At 44.2% G+C, this 17,397-nt stretch overlaps 1 protein-coding gene across 6 annotated transcripts in view; it reads left to right on the top strand.

Moving 5' to 3' along the window:
• The first annotated feature begins 328 nt into the window (after nt 1–328).
• The window catches only part of LOC137327100 (glutamate-rich protein 6-like), a 66,518-nt gene continuing 49,449 nt past the window's right edge, over nt 329–17,397 (top strand). For 5 of the 6 annotated variants that reach the window (XM_067992541.1, XM_067992539.1, XM_067992542.1 and 2 more), the window contains exons 1-5: nt 329–415; nt 2,267–2,654; nt 2,741–2,843; nt 6,607–6,755; nt 13,767–13,834. In XM_067992541.1, the coding sequence (XP_067848642.1) occupies nt 2,309–2,654; nt 2,741–2,843; nt 6,607–6,755; nt 13,767–13,834 (666 nt within the window). In that variant the 5' untranslated portion in view covers nt 329–415; nt 2,267–2,308. Of the gene's footprint in view, nt 416–2,239; nt 2,655–2,740; nt 2,844–6,606; nt 6,756–13,766; nt 13,835–17,397 lie in introns of all 6 variants that reach the window. The other variant, XM_067992538.1, reaches the window with a different exon arrangement.

The following is a 17,397-nucleotide window of genomic DNA, read 5'->3' as shown; positions in this document are numbered from 1 at the left end:
TACCTAATTTAACAGTTTACCCAATTTACTAAGGTTATTATATCTTTCTGCATTAAAATGTAGCTGTTATTTGCAGTCTCCATTGCTAAAATCCAGATTTCCAGGCTGATTTATTTGGAATTTTTCTAAATGCAGGATTCCCAGGTTGATTTATTTGGAATTTTTCCAAATGCAGGCTTTCCAGGTTGATTTATTTGGAATTTTTCCAAATGCAGGCTTTCCAGGCTGATTTGGGAAGGTTTTGGGAACCTCAATGGCCCAGTGCGCACTTGCTGCAGCGAGGAGCCTGGTGCCTGTCACTCACTGACTGCGGTTGCCATAGAGACAGTGTAACAATGAAGCAGGCCGGCTGAGCTCGCGCTCCGGGACCGGTGCACGGCCGCTGTCAAAGTAAATAATGAGGCACCGACAGACGGTAAGAACCCCTCCGCGGGGGAACCGGGGATCGTCAATCTGTGTTTGCAACTACATTCATTCGGGGCAAACTTCGCGAGGGCTCGTTTAACTTTTCTAAAAAAAATACCCCACTTTTCATACGAAGTTTTAAATCGGGTCTTTTAACTTTACTTGTTCGGTTGGGGAACATTTGGCGGCGACGGAAAGCTCCGGGTTACCGAATGTTAAATAGGCGCTCCCAGCCTTCTCAAAGCCCGCAAAAGCCCCACTTGCAGCTCGGGGCGCTTCTGAGGGGAACCCCTCTTTCCTCCTCCTCCTCCTCCCCCCTCCTTTTCTTTCCACCTCCTTTCCTCTCCCCATTTCCCCTTCCTTCCCCCCCCCCCGCCCCCACTCTTCCCCAACTTTCCAGTACATTATGTCAAAGGGGATAGTCAAGTGGGATGGGTGTAATTTTTTTGCTAAGAGTGGAGCAGCAATCTGTAAACACTAACCTTGTTGGCTGTTTGGAGTTCAGTTGAGGGGGTTTGTTACACTTTCACCTACCTCAGACCAGCTCTCCGTCCTCTGAGCAGGGAGAGGGATGTGGGATTGCACTTTAGGGAGAGGGAATCCCAAGAGTGGGGGAGGGAGGGGTAAGGTTGGCTGATGAGATGGGTGCTCAGATAGCTTGGTGCTTTCCCAGTTCCATGTGCCCATACAAGACCTGTTCAGATTAGCAGATGCCCCGCAGGTATTTTACCCACCTGTTTAGTCTGGGGGCAGGGGAGGGGGAGTGGAGTTGAGGGCGTAAGATGAACCACAAAAAGGGAAGCATTTTATCATTGGAAGGAATATAAACTGTGCTAACGTGTGCTGCTGAATCTGTGCCAGTGGTTAGATCAGAGAAGCAGGAGTGTTGGGTCTGAAAAAAGTATGAGGCCAATGATGACTTTTGTGGTGAATTGGAACATTGCCTACTAGTGAACGGGCATATTTTGTAGTTAGAGTGAATTGGTGGTACTTCGTGGGCTGTGGTATGTTTGATGTATCATTTGAGTCGATATTTCTGCAGTGCATGTGGGAGTCAAATGTGACTCCTTCCAATGCAGATAAAGTGCATGTTACAGTTCAGCCAACAGCAGTTATGTTCAAAGATGATACCTGTGTACAAATCATCTTGGGTAGGGTGTGTACTTCCTTCTTGGTCAACATTTACCATTGTAAATTACATAATATTTACAGCACAGAAACAGGCCATTTGACCCAACTAGTTTATGATCCACACGAGCCTCCTCCCACCCTACTTCACCTAACCCTTCTATTCCTATCTCCCTCGTGTACTTATCTAGCTTCCCCTTAAATGCATCTGTGCTATTCGCCTCAACCACTCCATGTGGTGGTGAGTTCCACATTCTCACTAATCTCTGAGTAAAGATGTGTCAACACTTCCTGTTCAATCTTGCTATGTCAGCTGCCATGGCGTTTGTAGTCGTAGGTTCTGGCCACCCAGTGGCTGTGTGGAGCACGTTTCTGAAGTCTCTCAACTCCATCATGATGAAGAGAATTCTTTTTTTCACAGCGAGTTGTTATGATTTAGAATGCACTGCCTGAAAGGGTGGTAGAAGCAGATACAATAGTAACTTTCAAAAGGGAATTGAATAAATACTTGAAGGGGAAAAAATTGCATGGCTATGGGGAAAGAGTGGGGAGCGGGACTAATTGGATAGCTCTTTCAAAGAGCCAGCACAGGCAGGATGGCCCGAATGGCCTCCTGTGCTGTAAAATTCTATGATACAAAAACTGTCTGCAAACTGTGTTTACTTGTGTAGTGGAAGTTATTTTTCTGATTGATTTTCTTTTGAAGGATATAACAAAGTTTCTTTCATGGCAGTGAAGCGCTTCAGGGCATTCTGACGTGAAAAACACAAGGAGGATGAGTGAGGAACACAGGCCTACTGATGATGGTGGTGTTGATGAAGAAAATCTCTCGATGTCAGCACAGCCCCAGTCTGCAGAAAGAGCATCAGCGGTCACACCGGAAAACATTGAAAATCTCCAAGGACAGTTCAACACCACTGAAGAACTGGCCCTGGAGAATTCCGTGCAAGATCACGTGACGCAGAGCCACCCTTCTTCTGTGAGTAGCTCACTAACTGCAGCAACCAGCAGTTTTGACAATGAGTATGCCGATAAAGAGTTTAGTTTGGATGAACCTTTAAGTGCAGACAACTCGACCGTACAGATCTCCTCGGAAGAAAGTAGGAGTACAATAGAAGAAGGTAACTTTGAAAGTAATATTTGCTGTTGAAAAATCTTATACTGAATGAACTGAAAAGGATAAATTGTGTTTATCTTTGACTTTCAGTTATTAATGTATTAAGAAATCTCACCAGCTCCGATGCAGAATCAGAAACAAGTTTTGAAGCTTCGTTGTCCTCCGATTCACTCCAGGCCTCTGAAAGTGAAAGGTGAAGCAGCACTGTTTTATAACTAATATATGAGTCTTGTACACACTTTCTAATCCCCAAAGGTAATCAAACAACATTTGATCATGTCTATTCATCTCCTCTATTCTCCCCTGTCTATCTGCCCTCCCCAGCTAACACTACATCCTTCCCAGTGTAATATGAACCATATTTGTCTGAAGAGTACTTAATCCTTTTAAACTACTTTTTTAATTCATTCTCAGGATGTGGGCAACACGGGCAAAGATTTGAACTTGTGTTCTCTGGATTATTAGTCCTGGTCTCTGGATAACTAGTCTAGTAATATAATCAGTACACTACTGTACCCCTGGACCACCGACCCCATTGTTAACCAGAAACTTGCCAAGCAAGACCAGCATTTATTGCCCATCCCTAGTTGCCCTTGAGAAGGTGGTGGTGGGCTGCCTTCTTGAATCACTGCAGTCCGTGTGGTAAAGGTGCTCCCACAATACTGTTAAGTAGGGAATTCCAGGACGTTGACTCAGCAATGATGAAGCAACGGCGATTACATGTTTAAGTCATGATGGTGTGTGACTTGGAGGGGAACTTGGAGGTGGGGTTGTTCCCAAGCACCTAGAGTCATAGATGAGTCATAGAGTCATAGAGTTATACAGCACGGATAGAGGCCCTTCGGCCCATCGTGTCCGCGCCGGCCATCAAGCCCTGTCTACTCTACCTGCTGCCCTTGTCCTTCTAGGTGGTGGAGTGCGCGGGTTTGGGAGGTGCCTTGGTAAGTTGCTGCAGTGCATCCTGTAGCTAGTACATACTGCAGCCACAGTGCACCGGTAGTGGAGGGAGTGAATGTTTAAGGTGGTGGATGGGCTGCCAATCAAGCAGACTGCTTTGTCCTGGAGCTTCTTGATTGTTGTTGTTGCAGCTGCACCCATCTGGGCAAGTGGAGAGTATTCCATTACACTCCTGACCTGTGCCTTGTCGATGGTGGAGAGGCTTTGGGGAGTCAGGAGGTGAGTCACTTGCCACAGTATACCCAGTCTCTGACCTCCTCTAGTAACCACGGCATTTATGTGGCTGGTCCAGTTGGGTTTCTGGTCAATGGGGACGCCCAGGATGCTCTTGAATGTCGAGGGGAGGTGGTTAGACTCTTGTTGGAGATGGTCACTGCCTGGCACTTGTCTGGCGTTAATGTTACTTGCCACTTATCAGCCCAAGCCTGGATGTTGTCCAGGCCTTGCTGCATGCGGGCATGGACCGCTTCATTATCTGAGGAATTGAGCATGGAGCTGAAGGAGTTCATTCCCGCAGCATTAACTGCTTCTGCTAGGAGCCTGTAACTCAGTGCAGTGCATGGGTTGAACCTGCAGCTCAGTGTCACACCTGAAGATATTACCATTTTTTTACTTATGTTAAATCTAGTTAATTCCCCCCATTGATTTATTTTTAATTTTCCTTGTATCTCTGGTACTTTATCCTCATCATCTACTGTCAAGACGGATACAAAGTAATCATTTAGCAAGTCTGCCATTTCCATATTTTCAATTAAAATATCACCTGCCTCTGTCTTTAAGGAGCCCACATTACCCTTAGCCACCCTCTTTCTCTTAATATACTTGTAAAAACTTTGTGTTATCTTTGATATCCCTTGCAAGTTTTTTCTCGTATTTCCTTTTTGAAGCACTTACTCCTTTCTTTCTATCCGTTTACTGCTCTTTACATCTCCCAGTCTGCAGGGTCTCCAATATTCTTTATATTTGTGTAAGCCCTTTCTTTTAGTTTTATACTATCTCTCCCCTCTTTTGTTGACCAAGGTTGTTTAATATATAGCTCAAGCTGAAACGTGGAAATGATCTACAAATGTACAAATGATCGACAAACTGGGTAAAAAGAAAAAGATTAGTGAAGACAAATGTAGGTCCCTTACAGTCAGAAACGGGAGAATTTATAATGGGGAACAAGGAAATGGCAGAGCAATTAAACAAATACTTTGGTTCTGTCTTCACGGAAGAGGACACAAATAACTTCCCAGAAATGCTAGGGAACCAAGGGACTAGTGAGGAGGAATTAAAGGAAATTAGTATTAGTAAAAAAATAGTGCTGGAGAAATTAATGGGACTGAAAGCCGATAAATCCCCAGGGCCTGATAATCTGCATCCCAGAGTACTAAAAGAGGTAGCCATGGAAATAGTGGATGCATTAGTTGTCATCTCCCAAAATTCTATAGATTATGGAACAGTTCCTGCAGATTGGAGGGTGGCAAATGTAACCCCACTATTTAAAAAAGGAGGGAGCGAAAAAACAGGGAACTACAGACTGGTTAGCCTAACATCAGTAGTAAGGAAAATGCTAGAGTCTATTATAAAGAATGTGATAACAGGACACTTCGAAAATATCAATGGGATTAGACAAAGTCAACATGGATTTTTGAAAGGGAAATCGTGTTTGACAAACCTACTGGAGTTTTTTGAGGATGTAACTGGTAGAATAGATAAGGGAGAACCAGTGGATGTGGTTTATTTGGATTTTCAGAAGGCCTTTAATAAAGTCCCACATAAGAGCTTAGTGTGCAAAATTAAAGCACATGGGATTGGGGGTAATATACTGACATGGATTGAAAATTGGTTAACAGACAGGAAACAGAGTGTAGGAATAAATGGGTCTTTTTTGGGGTGGCAGGCAGTGACTAGTGGGGTACTGCAGGGATCAGTGCTTGGGCTCCAGCTATTCACAATATATATCGATGATTTGGATGAGGGAACCAAATGTAATATTTCCAAATTTGCTGATGACACAAAACTAGGTGGGATTGTGAGTTGTGAGGAGGATGCAAAGAGTCTTCAAGGCGATTTAGACAAGTTGAGTGAGTGGGCAAATACATGGCAGATGCAGTATAATATGGATAAATGTGAAGTTATCCACTTCGGAAGGAAAAACAGAAAGGCAGAGTATTATTTAAATGGTGATAGATTGGGGAATGTTGATGTACAAAGGGACCTGGGTGTCCTTGTACACCAGTCACTGAAAGCAAACATGCAGGTGCAGCAAGCAGTTAGGAAGGCAAATGGTATGTTGACCTTCATTGCAAGAGGATTTGAGTATAGGAGCAAGGATGTCTTACTGCAGTTATACAGGGCCTTGGTGAGACCACACCTGGAGTATTGTGTGCAGTTTTGGTCTCCTTACCTAAGAAAGGATATACTTGCCATGGAGAGAGTGCAGCGAAGGTTCACCAGACTGATTCCTGAGATAGCAGGACTGTCGTATGAGGAGCGATTGGGTCAACTCGGCCTGTATTCACTTGAGTTTAGAAGAATGAGAGGGGATCTCATTGAAAAATATAAAGTTCTGACAGGGCTCGACAGACTGGATGCAGGGGGGATGTTTCCCCTGGCTGGGGGGGGCCCAGAACGAGGGGTCACAGTCTCAGGATATGGGGTAGGACATTTAGGACTGAGATGAGGAGAAATTTCTTCACTCAGAGGATGGTGAACCTGTGGAATTCTCTACCACAGAAGGCTGTGGAGGCCAAGTCACTAAATATAATTAAGAAGGAGCTAGATAGATTTCTAGACACAAAAGGCATCAAGGGGTATGGGGAAGAGAGCTGAATATGGTATTGAGAGAGAGGATCAGCCATGCTCATATTGAATGGCGGAGCAGGCTCGAAGGGCCGAATGGCCTACTCCTGCTCCTATTTTCTATGTTTCTATGTAGAACATCTACCAATAGCACTCACTTTGGGGTCGCAGTTGTTGTTCCATTTTAATAATGTGGAAATCATTTCAAACAGGAAATTTTCTGGTGGAACAGGATTCGCCACTGACGATTCACCGTCTCCTACACTGCTGAAAGGCGAGGCAGCAAATCGAAGAGAAATTACTACAATACAGACTCAGACGGTCTGGATTTCACTGGATACACCAGGTTCTTCATTGATGGGTGAGTTATGATTGTGCTGCAGTTTATGTCGCATGCTTAGTCCTATCTTGTTTCAAGGGGTTTTATTTTAATTTTTTTGCACTGGGGGTCGATTATCTTCAATTATAAGGATTTTTACTTCCTTAGACGCAGAGGATCAAACAAACTTTTTCTTATCTTTAGTGGGACGCCCTAAAGGAGCGTCTGAGGGCTGCGGTCTGCTCCGACCTCCCCCTGGTGGAATTGATGTGCCCTTACAGGCGTGGGCAGTTACGATAATGACACGTCCTCTGTGCTTTGTGAGGATGGGATTTCTGCTCTGTGGCTCAGTGGGTAACACACTCCCCTCTGAGTCAGAAGGTCGTACGTTCCAGTCCCACTCCAGAGACTTGAGCACAAAGTCCAGGCTGACACTCCAGTGCAGTACTGAGGGAGTGCTGCACTGTCGGAGGTGCCGTTTTTCGGATGAGACATCAAATCGAGGCCCCATCTGCACTCTCAAATGAACGTAAAAGATCCCATGGCACTATTTTGGAAAAACAACAGTGGAGTTCTCCGCAGTGTCCTGGCCAATATTTATCCCTCAACCAACATATAAAAAAAAACAGATTATCTGGTCATTGTTACATTGCTGTTTGTGGAACCTTGCTGTGTGCAAATTGGCTGCCGCGTTTCCTACATTACAATAGTGATTACACTCTAAAGGTACCTCATTGGCTGTAAAGCGCTTTGGGACGTTTTGAGGTCTTGAAACGCGCTATATAAATGCAAATCTTTCTTTTTCTTTATATCTCAAGTTGCTGATACAGATGATTCAGGAGATATCCACCATTTGGCAGGGCTCAGAGGGCCACATATGATCGACAGGCTGCATTCCCTACATTAGGTGGGTAGAATCTGGGTTAGACCATTTCACTTCCCTCCAGTTGTTTCCATTTTCCAACAAGTGGCCACTCCTTGGCTGGCTGAGGTTTCTCGACAATTCTCAGCATCCAATATTCATTAGAAGACATACAAAACAGCAACAACAACTTGCATTTATATAGCACCTTTAATGTAGTAAAACGTCCCAAGGTGCTTCACAGGAGCGTTATCAGACAAAATTTGACACTGAGTCACATAAGGAGATATTAGGACAGGTGACCAAAAGCTTGGTCAAAGAGGTAGCTTTTAAGGAGCATCTTAAAGGGAGAGAGAGAGGCGGAGAGGTTTAAGGAGGGAATTCCAGAGCTTAGGGCCTAGTCAGCTGAAGGCACGGCCGCCAATGGTGAAGCGATTAAAATCGGGGATGCGCAAAAATCCAGAATTTGAGGAGCGCAGAGATCTCAAAGGGTTGTAGGGTTGGAGGAGGTTACAGAGATAGGGAGGGATTTAAAACCCTGCTGGCACAAAAAAAATGCTTGCCGCTGAAGCAAGATTTTAACCTGCATTATTTTCCTTGTTTGTAAGGAATCCTGGTGCCTCAGTATGAGATTCACACAAGTGGATTAAGAGGAGCTGGCCAATTTATACTGATGTCTCTATGCAGTGCAGTTTTACAGCCTTATAATGTATTTTTTCATTCGACATGTGTACTGATACACGTACTTGTGTGTGCCGTTCAGCTTGTGCCGTGTACATACCAGATTTTTGCTAATTTTATATTGGATGGAAAATTGGAGGGGAAAAAATTGGCAACGGCTATCTTCATTGCACATCAAAATTGCATAAATGTCCCTGAAGTGAATTCTTTGCACTAAATTTTCATACAGAGGGACTGGGTTAGCATACTGTCCTTTCTTCTCCTGAGACCTGGATTTGACTCCAGCCCAGAGTGTTCCATTAATATCTCTCTTTCTTTGTTATAAGAGCCTTTTTTCATTTTGTTCTTGGGAAGTGAGTGACACTGACAAGGCAGTATTTGTTGCCCATCCCTAGTTGCCCCGAAGGCATTAAGAGTCAACCATATAGTGTAGGGCTGGAGTCATGTAGGCCCAGACCAGGTCGGGGTGGCTGGTTCCCTTCCCTGACAAAAATTAGTGAACCAGTTGGGTTTTTAGACATAGAAACATAGAAAATAGGAGCAGGAGTAGGGCATTCGGCCCTTCGAGCCTGCTCCGCCATTCAATATGATCATGGCTGATCCTCTCTCTCAATACCATATTCCTGCTCTCTCCCCATATCCCTTGATGCCTTTTGTGTCTATAAATCTATCTAGCTCCTTCTTAAATATATTTAGTGACTTGGCCTCCACAGCCTTCTGTGGTAGAGATTGTCACAGGTTCACCACCCTCTGAGTGAAGAAATTTCTCCTCATCTCAGTCCTAAATGTCCTACCCCATATCCTGAGACTGTGACCCCTTGTTCTGGACCCCCAGCCAGGGGAAACATCCTCCCTACATCCAGTCTGTCTAGCTCTGTCAGAATTTTATATGTTTCAATGAGATCACCTCTTATTCTTCTAAACTCATGTGAATACAGGCCGAGTCGACCCAATCTCTCCTCATACGACAGTCCTGCCATCCCACGAATCAGTCTGGTGAACCTTTGCTGCACTCCCTCTATGGCAAGTATATCCTTTCTTGGGTAAGGAGACCAAAACTGCACACAATACTCCAGGTGTGGTCTCACCAAGGCTCTGTATAACTGCAGTAAGACATCCTTGCTCCTGTATCAAATCCTCTTGCAATGAAGGCCAACATACTATTTGCCTTCCTAACTGCTTGCTGCGCCTACATGTTTACTTTCAGTGACTGGTGTACAAGGACACCCAGGTCCCTTTGTACATCAACATTCCCCAATCTATCACCATTTAAATAATACTCTGCCTTTCTGTTTTTCCTTCCGAAGTGCATAACTTCACATTTATCCATGTTAATGCATCTGCCATGTATTTGCCCACTCACTCAACTTGTCTAAATCGCCTTGAAGCCTCTTTGCATCGTCCTCACAACTCACAATCCCACCTAGTTTTGTGTCATCAGCAAATTTGGAAATATTACATTTGGTTCCCTCATCCAAATCATTGATATATATTGTGAATAGCTGGGGCCCAAGCACTGATCCCTGCGATACCCCACTAGTCACTGCCTGCCACCCCAAAAAAAGACCCATTTATTCCTACTCTCTGTTTCTTGTCTGTTAACCAATTTTCAAAACATGTCAGTATATTACCCCCAATCCCATGTGCTTTAATTTTGCACACTAACCTCTTATGTGGGACTTTATCAAAAGCCTTCTGAAAATCCAAATAAACCACATCCACTGGTTCTCCCTTATCTATTCTACCAGTTACATCTTCAAAAAACTCCAGTAGGTTTGTCAAACACGATTTCCCTTTCATAAATCCATGTTGAGTTTGTCTAACCCCGTTGATATTTTCTAAGTGTCCTGTTATCATATCCTTTATAATAGACTCGAGCATTTTTCCTACTACTGATGTTAGGCTAACTGGTCTGTAGTTCCCTATTTTCTCTCCCTCCTTTTTTTAAATAGTGGGGTTAATACAAAAATCAAACAGTTTTCATGGTCACTTTCACAATTTACCAGATTTTTTTGAATTGTGTTTCGCAACTTGCATTGGTGAGATTTGAACTCACGATCTCTGGGTTGCTAGACCATAACCACTAGGCTACCATACCTGCTAGGGGCAGGCCTTATCTCAGTTCCTAGTGCATACAATAATTTGACACTAATTTAGTAATCTCGCTCAAAGAAGTCACAATGGATGACTGGGGTGGGAAGCAGAGATGTTGAAATAGCTAAGAATTAAGTTAAGAGATCCAAGGCTTTTTGAAAAATGGACCATAATAGCCTGTTTCCAATCTATCAGGGCCTCCACATTGTTTATTGACTCCCTCGTAATGACCATCAGTACTTCATAAATCTCCTCCCTCGTCTCTCTCATCACTCTGGGATAAATACCATCCATCCCTGGGGATATATGTTTCAGGCCCTTGGGTCGGTAGGACCTCCATCTCCTTTATGGGGCAGTCATTAATTCCACTTGACTAATTGCGATTTAGAGAGGACATGTTGCTTGTATCTTCCCAGATGAAGGAAGTTGTCACTTAGTATATTAACCATAATGGCCTGGAATTTGCTCTGACCGGCGAACGAGCAGCGCCTGCAAACGACCCACGGGCTTTAGTTGCAGGAACTTCCTCTAATGGTGAGATGCAAGAATTGTAGCGTCCTCTCCCGGGAATCTGTGAGCGATGGTTGAGGGGACCGCTCAAAATCAGATTGAAGCATCCTTGACAAGCTGCGCAGATTCAGAACCCGGAAGTGAAAGCTAGAATAGTAAATTCAATGTAAAATCAATTAGAGAAAGCAAAATAGAGAGAGGGTAAGAAATATCTAATTAAAAGAAAGAAATAAAGGAGACAGAAATAAAAAGTAAAAAAAATTAAAATTAAAAATAAAACGTTTTTTAAAAAAAATCTCCAACAACATTTAAAATCAGAAGAAATGAGAGTCCACGTTTTTGAAAGTTAATTTTCATTGCCAGAGAGGTTGTTTGGCAGTCATTAAGACTTACCACGCCTTTAAAAGTTAGTTTGGACCTTAAAAAAAGAAGCCAGCGTACCTTTTTCTGTGTAGATTAGTTTGTTTCCAGCTGGGCAGAGCAGCAACTTCACGCTGGTCCATTCGTTTCACCAGCGAGCTGTCCTTCCCGCGCAGCTTTCAAACCAGCAGGGAATCTCCTAGAGCAACTTCCGGATTTGCGTGTTTGACTGCGCATACGTGCTCGCCAGAAGTTGCTCTTCCATATGCCCTTAAATAACGGTGAGCCCTGTTTGGCGCTCGGTTATTTTTGGAGCAAATTCCGAGCCAGATTATCTTCATCTGCAGTTTTGGCCTCATTAACATCTTTCATGGTCCTCACCTCTTCCCTGATTGATGTCTTACTGGAATAATTGTGTTCTGTGTCTGCAGCTATGCTTTGTATTTTCTACACCTCTCCTTGTCCCTGTGTCCACCTTTTAATTATATTTCTGCATGTTTTTATATTAATCCCAGTCATGGTGTAGGATTCTTTGGCCATTTGCCCACAGAAAAGACTTGGACATAAACAATTTTAAAATGTGTTCTAAGCAAAAGCCTTTTGGGGCAGCCCCACACTGTGTTGCAATTCTGTAGGCAGATGATTGTCAATTAATATGCCAGATGGGAAGTGTTTTCTTTCAAAGACCCAATTCATTAGCAACGTCTGGTCTTTCAGGAAGCCACCTAGTACTTTGGTGTTGACAAACTCTTTTCATCTCTACCAGTTTTTTTGAAGAAAGTTTTCTTGTAAATCAGGACTAGCACCAAAAAGGGCAAGGTTAGTTTGTGCTTTAATGTTGAGTAAATGGGCCACTGAAGTAAATGGCCCATGGCCTCACCCCTCCCTATCTCTGTAACCTCCTCCAGCCCTACAACCCTCCGAGTTCACTGCGTTTCTCCAATTCTGGCCTCTTGCACATCCGCGATTTCCTTCGCTCCACCATTGGCGGCCGTGCCTTCAGCTGCCTAGGCCCCAAGCTCTGGAATTCACTCCCTAAACATCTCCGCTTCGCTATCTCTCTCTCTCCTCCTTTAAGATGCTCTTTAAAACCTACCTGTTTGACTAAGCTTTTGGTCACCTGTCCTAATATCTCTTTATGTGGATCGGTGTCAATTTTTGTCTGATAACACTCCTGTGAAGCGCCTTGGGACATTACATTAAAGGAGAGGGGAGAAGCCATGGCTTAGTGTGAGGGAACTGTAGTGAGGGATAGGGCAGGAAGGAAAAGGGGAGGCAACAGTGGAGTGAGGGACAGGGGTCGATAGAGGGGACAAGTTGGTCATGGGAAGGGGTGGGGGGGATGGAGACAGGATATGGGCTGCAGGAGAAAACATCAGACATTCCTTTCCGCTGCTGCTCTCCTCTCTGATCTGGTCTCTCCTCCCACCCCAAAGCTGAAATTTCCCTTGGCCTTCACTATAAAAAGCCCCACCCTAAACAGATGGAACGTAAATATAAAGAGCCCTTTCCCCCCATATTACATGGAGACATTTATTGGGAAGGAAAAGACTTATTTTTTCAGGAGTCAATGAAAAAGCACTTACTTCACAGGAAGTATTTATACGCAAGTGCAGTCCTGAGCTTCCCTTTAATTCACAGTTCAACACCCACTCCCACCCTGACCTCTCTGTCATTGGCCTTCTACACTGTTGCAACGAAGCTCAACGTGAGCTCGAGGAGCGGCACCTCATCGTTCTACAGGCTGCTGTTTGAGGTGGGATCCCTCGGGGGAGGGAGGGTGCGTGAGCAGTCTGCACCCTTGGTGCTGACCTATTTTTCTCCTCCCAGGCTTCTGGCCCGTTGAACCCTCCTCTGTTTTGCCAGTTTTTCGCAGTTCCATTTCGACCTACCTTACCGCCCCCACCCCCACCTCACATTTCTTTGACTTCTCACCTTTTACCTCCTACTGTCTTATGTTAATATCACTTCTGCCATTTAACCATCTCCTGTTTTCCATACAGGTCATTCTGTCTTGTGTGTGTGTGTGTTTCCCCTTCCCCCTTCCCTTTGTTCTGTTCCTTTTTAAATATTGTTTATCTGCAATATCTTTCAGTTACATAGAATTTACAGCACAGAAACAGGCCATTCGGCCCAACTGGTCTATGCCGGAGTTTATGATCCACACGAGCCTCCTCCCACCCTACTTCAACTAACCCTATCAGCATATCCTTCTATTCCTTTCTCCCTCATACTTATCTAGTTTCCCCTTAAATACATCTATACTATTCGCTCAACCACTCCATGTGGTAGCGAGTTCCACAGTTCTGATGAGAGGTCCCAACTTGAACAATTTACTCCTCTGCTCTCTCCGCAGAGGCTGACTGATCTGCAGAGTGTTTCCAGTATTTTCTATTTTTGTTTCACGTTCCTAGCGCCTGCAGTTATTTTATACTTCACCATCTTACTAACTAATTTTCAAATTCTTTCAGCGGGGATGTGTACCCCCCTCCCCTTACTAGGAGCACCACGGGAGATCTACTCATGATTCATTTCTCCTCTTATAGAGCTTCGAATGCAAATTCCAGAAGGATTAAAGGAGACTCAGTCATTGGAGACTTTTTCTGATTCTGCGGTAGGCTATGTTACTTGTGATGTATATGGTAATGAATACAGTTGTTTACTGCCAAGACTTTCTGAAATAGAATCACACAGCACAGAAGGAGGTCATTCGGCCCATCGTGCCTGTGCCGGCTCTTTGAAAGAGCTACCCAATTAGTCCCACTCCCCTGCTCTTTCCCCATAGCCCTGCAATTTTCCCCCTAACAGAAAATAGCTTTTCTCTTTTAGTTTGTAATTTTGTTTTTACTTTCTCAATTTAAATTCCCCAGCACCATGCTTCAATCCCATACCAGTCAGTGCGCAAGCAATTCATTTCTAGCCAGCCGCCTTCCCCCCCATTCCCCCCCCCCCCCACCAATTTCTCCTCTCCTGAGGATAATGAGGGTAATTTTCAGAAATCGATGGGATGAAAATCGTGCAGGTTCTACAACGGGCGGGCGACCTGCTCTGCCAGATTACTGCCCAGGCGGCAAAGTTGAATATCATCCCCAATAGCTCAAGTTGAGAAGGCTGTTAAAAAGCATAGCCGATCCTTGGCTTTATAAATAGAGGCACAGAGTACAAAAACAAGGAAGTTAGGCTAAACCATTATAAAACATTGGTCAGGCCTCAGCTGGAGTATTGTGTCCAATTCTGGGCATTGCACTTTAGGAAGGATGTTAAAGCTTTTGGAGAAGGTGTAGAGGAGATTTACCAGAATGGTACCAGGGGTGAGGGAATTCAGTTATGTGGAGAGACTAGAGAAGCTGGGATGGTTCTCCATAGAGCAGAAAAGGTTAATGGAGATTTAATAGAGGTGTTCAAAATTGTGAGGAGTTTTGATAAATTAAATAGGGAGAAACTGCTACCACTGACAGTAACCAGAGGGCACAGATTTAAGATAATTGGCAAAAGAATCAGAGGGAAGATGAGGAGAATTTTTTTACGCTGTGTGTTATTATGATCTGGAATGAATTGCCTGAAAGGGTGGTGGAATCAGATCTAATAGTAACTTTCAAAAGGGAATTGGATAAATACCTGAAGGGGGAAGAATTTGCAGGGCTACAAGGAAAGAATACATGGGCTGAATGGCCTCCTGCTGTGCTGTGTGATTCTATGGTTCAATAAGTGCCAGCGGCCCTTTGGTACCATCCAGAGAGGACCATCTTCAGGTGTGGGCAGATGATGTCGTATTTGTTGCATGGAGTGCATCTTTTGTAGGTTTTCTGAAGCATTGCAAAGCTGAGGAGACATAACATTAGTGCTAGACTAAAGTTTTTGTCTTTACTGCCTGGTTGTTAAGCATTATCTGGGTACGGCGCAGGAAGAAAAATCTGGTGGGATGAACTGCAGATCCCCAACAGAACCGACCTGATGTTCCTGTTGTTGAGATTAATGGAATAAAGATCGGGCAGGTTCTTCAATGGCCGGCTGATCCACTTCACCAGATCACCACCCAGACGAGGAAGATGAGAATTTACCCCCGCCTCCTCCATAAAGGAGAAAACCTCTAGAACTGAAGAACTTTTGATCATTCTGATGAGGGGCAATTGTTTTTGCTGAGCAACACAGGAAGGACATACTTGTTTTATGACTTCAAGGGGCAACTAGAGTTGGGCAATAAATGCTGGCCTTGCTAGCGATGCCCATATCCCAAGAACGAATTAAAAAAACTTGCTATGTCCTTTAGGAAAGAGGAGACCAAAGACCTTGCTAAAAGTAATGGACACAGCACACTATTTTACACTCTTCAGCTCGGCACTCAAAGGATTTAGCTCAAGGGTGTAATAACTTTCAATATTGCCTGTTGATTCACCAGCGAGTGAGTAAAAGATTATTGTGCTCTAGTCCTGTTGGGATGCAATTACTTTTCCTCTTCAAGGGATGGCTGTTATCTGATTGGATTTTGACTGCAGTCATTGAAAAGGTCTGTATCCAAAGGGTATAACCCAGCAACCCATGGTTATAAGTACAAAGATACTGCTTCTCAGAAACAAAGGCAACCCACGGCTGTTAAGAGATAAACATAATTACCCAACTCTTCTATAATTAAAATGAGCATGAAACGAGGATCCCTGGTGCCGTATGCAGTGTTTATACGAGTGACGCGGCTGATGGCCACGTGCAAAAAGATCGTAAGTTTGTTTTATCGTTCGGTTTATGATTATATGAATATTATATTGAACGAGGACTCAATGGGGCTGATTTTCCTCGCCTCCTTTTCACTTGAGTGTAAATCAGATGGAGCGCACCCGAAGTGTGCTCCATCCAAAGGGGCCTGAACCCGCTTGTTCAGGTCAGGTTGGGTTCAGGTCATTATCACGGCCCAATGTTCCCCCTGTTGCAGGATGCCACTTGGAAGGGGCCTGTACCCAAAAGGGTGATGGAAACTCCGCCAATGCTGGAGGCCTGAGAGACTGGCAGCAGCTACAAAGGCTGCTGGCATCAGGGCCTCCTACTCTGAGGATTCCCCTGCTGGCCTTGCAAGAGAATAATTTACCCGATGGGAGGTGCGAGGAGTTTGCTGGTGGCCCCTTCTCAGATCCTGCAGTCTGAGGGGGCTGCACATAACATCCACGGCCCACTTTCATTGGACTAGGTGGAGACCCAAGAAAATGAGATGAGAGGTCTTTGGACATCACTCCCACTTCATTAGCATGGCCTTTAAATGCCTCTGTTCCTTGGGGAAACCCCAGCAAATGCAGGTTTAGCACAAGGAGTGCGGACAACGGGCATAATGGGCCTCCGCCAGGTTTTCCTCCAATTTGGGAGCTTGCTGTATGCAGATTGTGCGCAAATCAGTGAGTTAAGAAGGGATCTTGCCCAGATGGAGTGGAATCAAAAATTAGTGGGCAAGACAGTAATTGAACAATGGGAGGCCTTCAGGGAGGAGTTAGTTCGGGTACAGAGTAGACACATCCCTATGAGGGGGAAAGGAAGGGCATCCAACGCTAGAGCTCCCTGGATGACTAAAGATATAGAGATTAAAATGAAACAGAAAAAGGAGGCTTGTGGTGAATGTAAGGTTCATAATACAGAAGAGAACTAGGCTGAATATAGAAAGTACAGAGGAGATCTAAAAATGGAATAAGAGGGGCAAAGAGAGAGTATGAGAATAGATTAGCAGCTAACATAAAAGGGAACCCAAAAGTCTTTTATAAACATGTAAATAGTAACAGGGTAATCAAAGGAAGCATGGGACCGATTAGGGACAAAAAAAATGATCTTGTGGAGGCAGAGGGCATGGCTGAGGCACTAAATGAATACTTTGCATCGGTCTTTACCAGAGAAGAGGATGCTGCCATTGTAGCAGTAAAGGAAGAGGTAGTAGTGGTATTGGTTAGGATAAAATTAGTGCGGTTGATGTTGTGTATATGGACTTTCAAAAGGCAGTTGATAAAGTACCACATAATAGACTTGTTAGCAAAATTAAAGCCCATGGGATTAAAGGGACAGTGGCAGCATGGATACAAAATTGGCTAAAGGACTTAAGCAGAGAGTGGTGGTGAATGGTTGTTTTTCAGACTGGAGGGAAGTATACAGTGGTGTTCCCCAAAAACCAGTATTAGGACCACTGGTCTTTTTGATATATGTTAA

The sequence above is a fragment of the Heptranchias perlo genome, chromosome 11 (assembly GCF_035084215.1).
Source record: "Heptranchias perlo isolate sHepPer1 chromosome 11, sHepPer1.hap1, whole genome shotgun sequence".
Lineage (NCBI taxonomy): Eukaryota > Metazoa > Chordata > Chondrichthyes > Hexanchiformes > Hexanchidae > Heptranchias > Heptranchias perlo.
The sequence above is the reverse complement of the archived record's forward strand: the minus strand, read 5'-3'. Positions and strand labels throughout refer to the sequence as shown.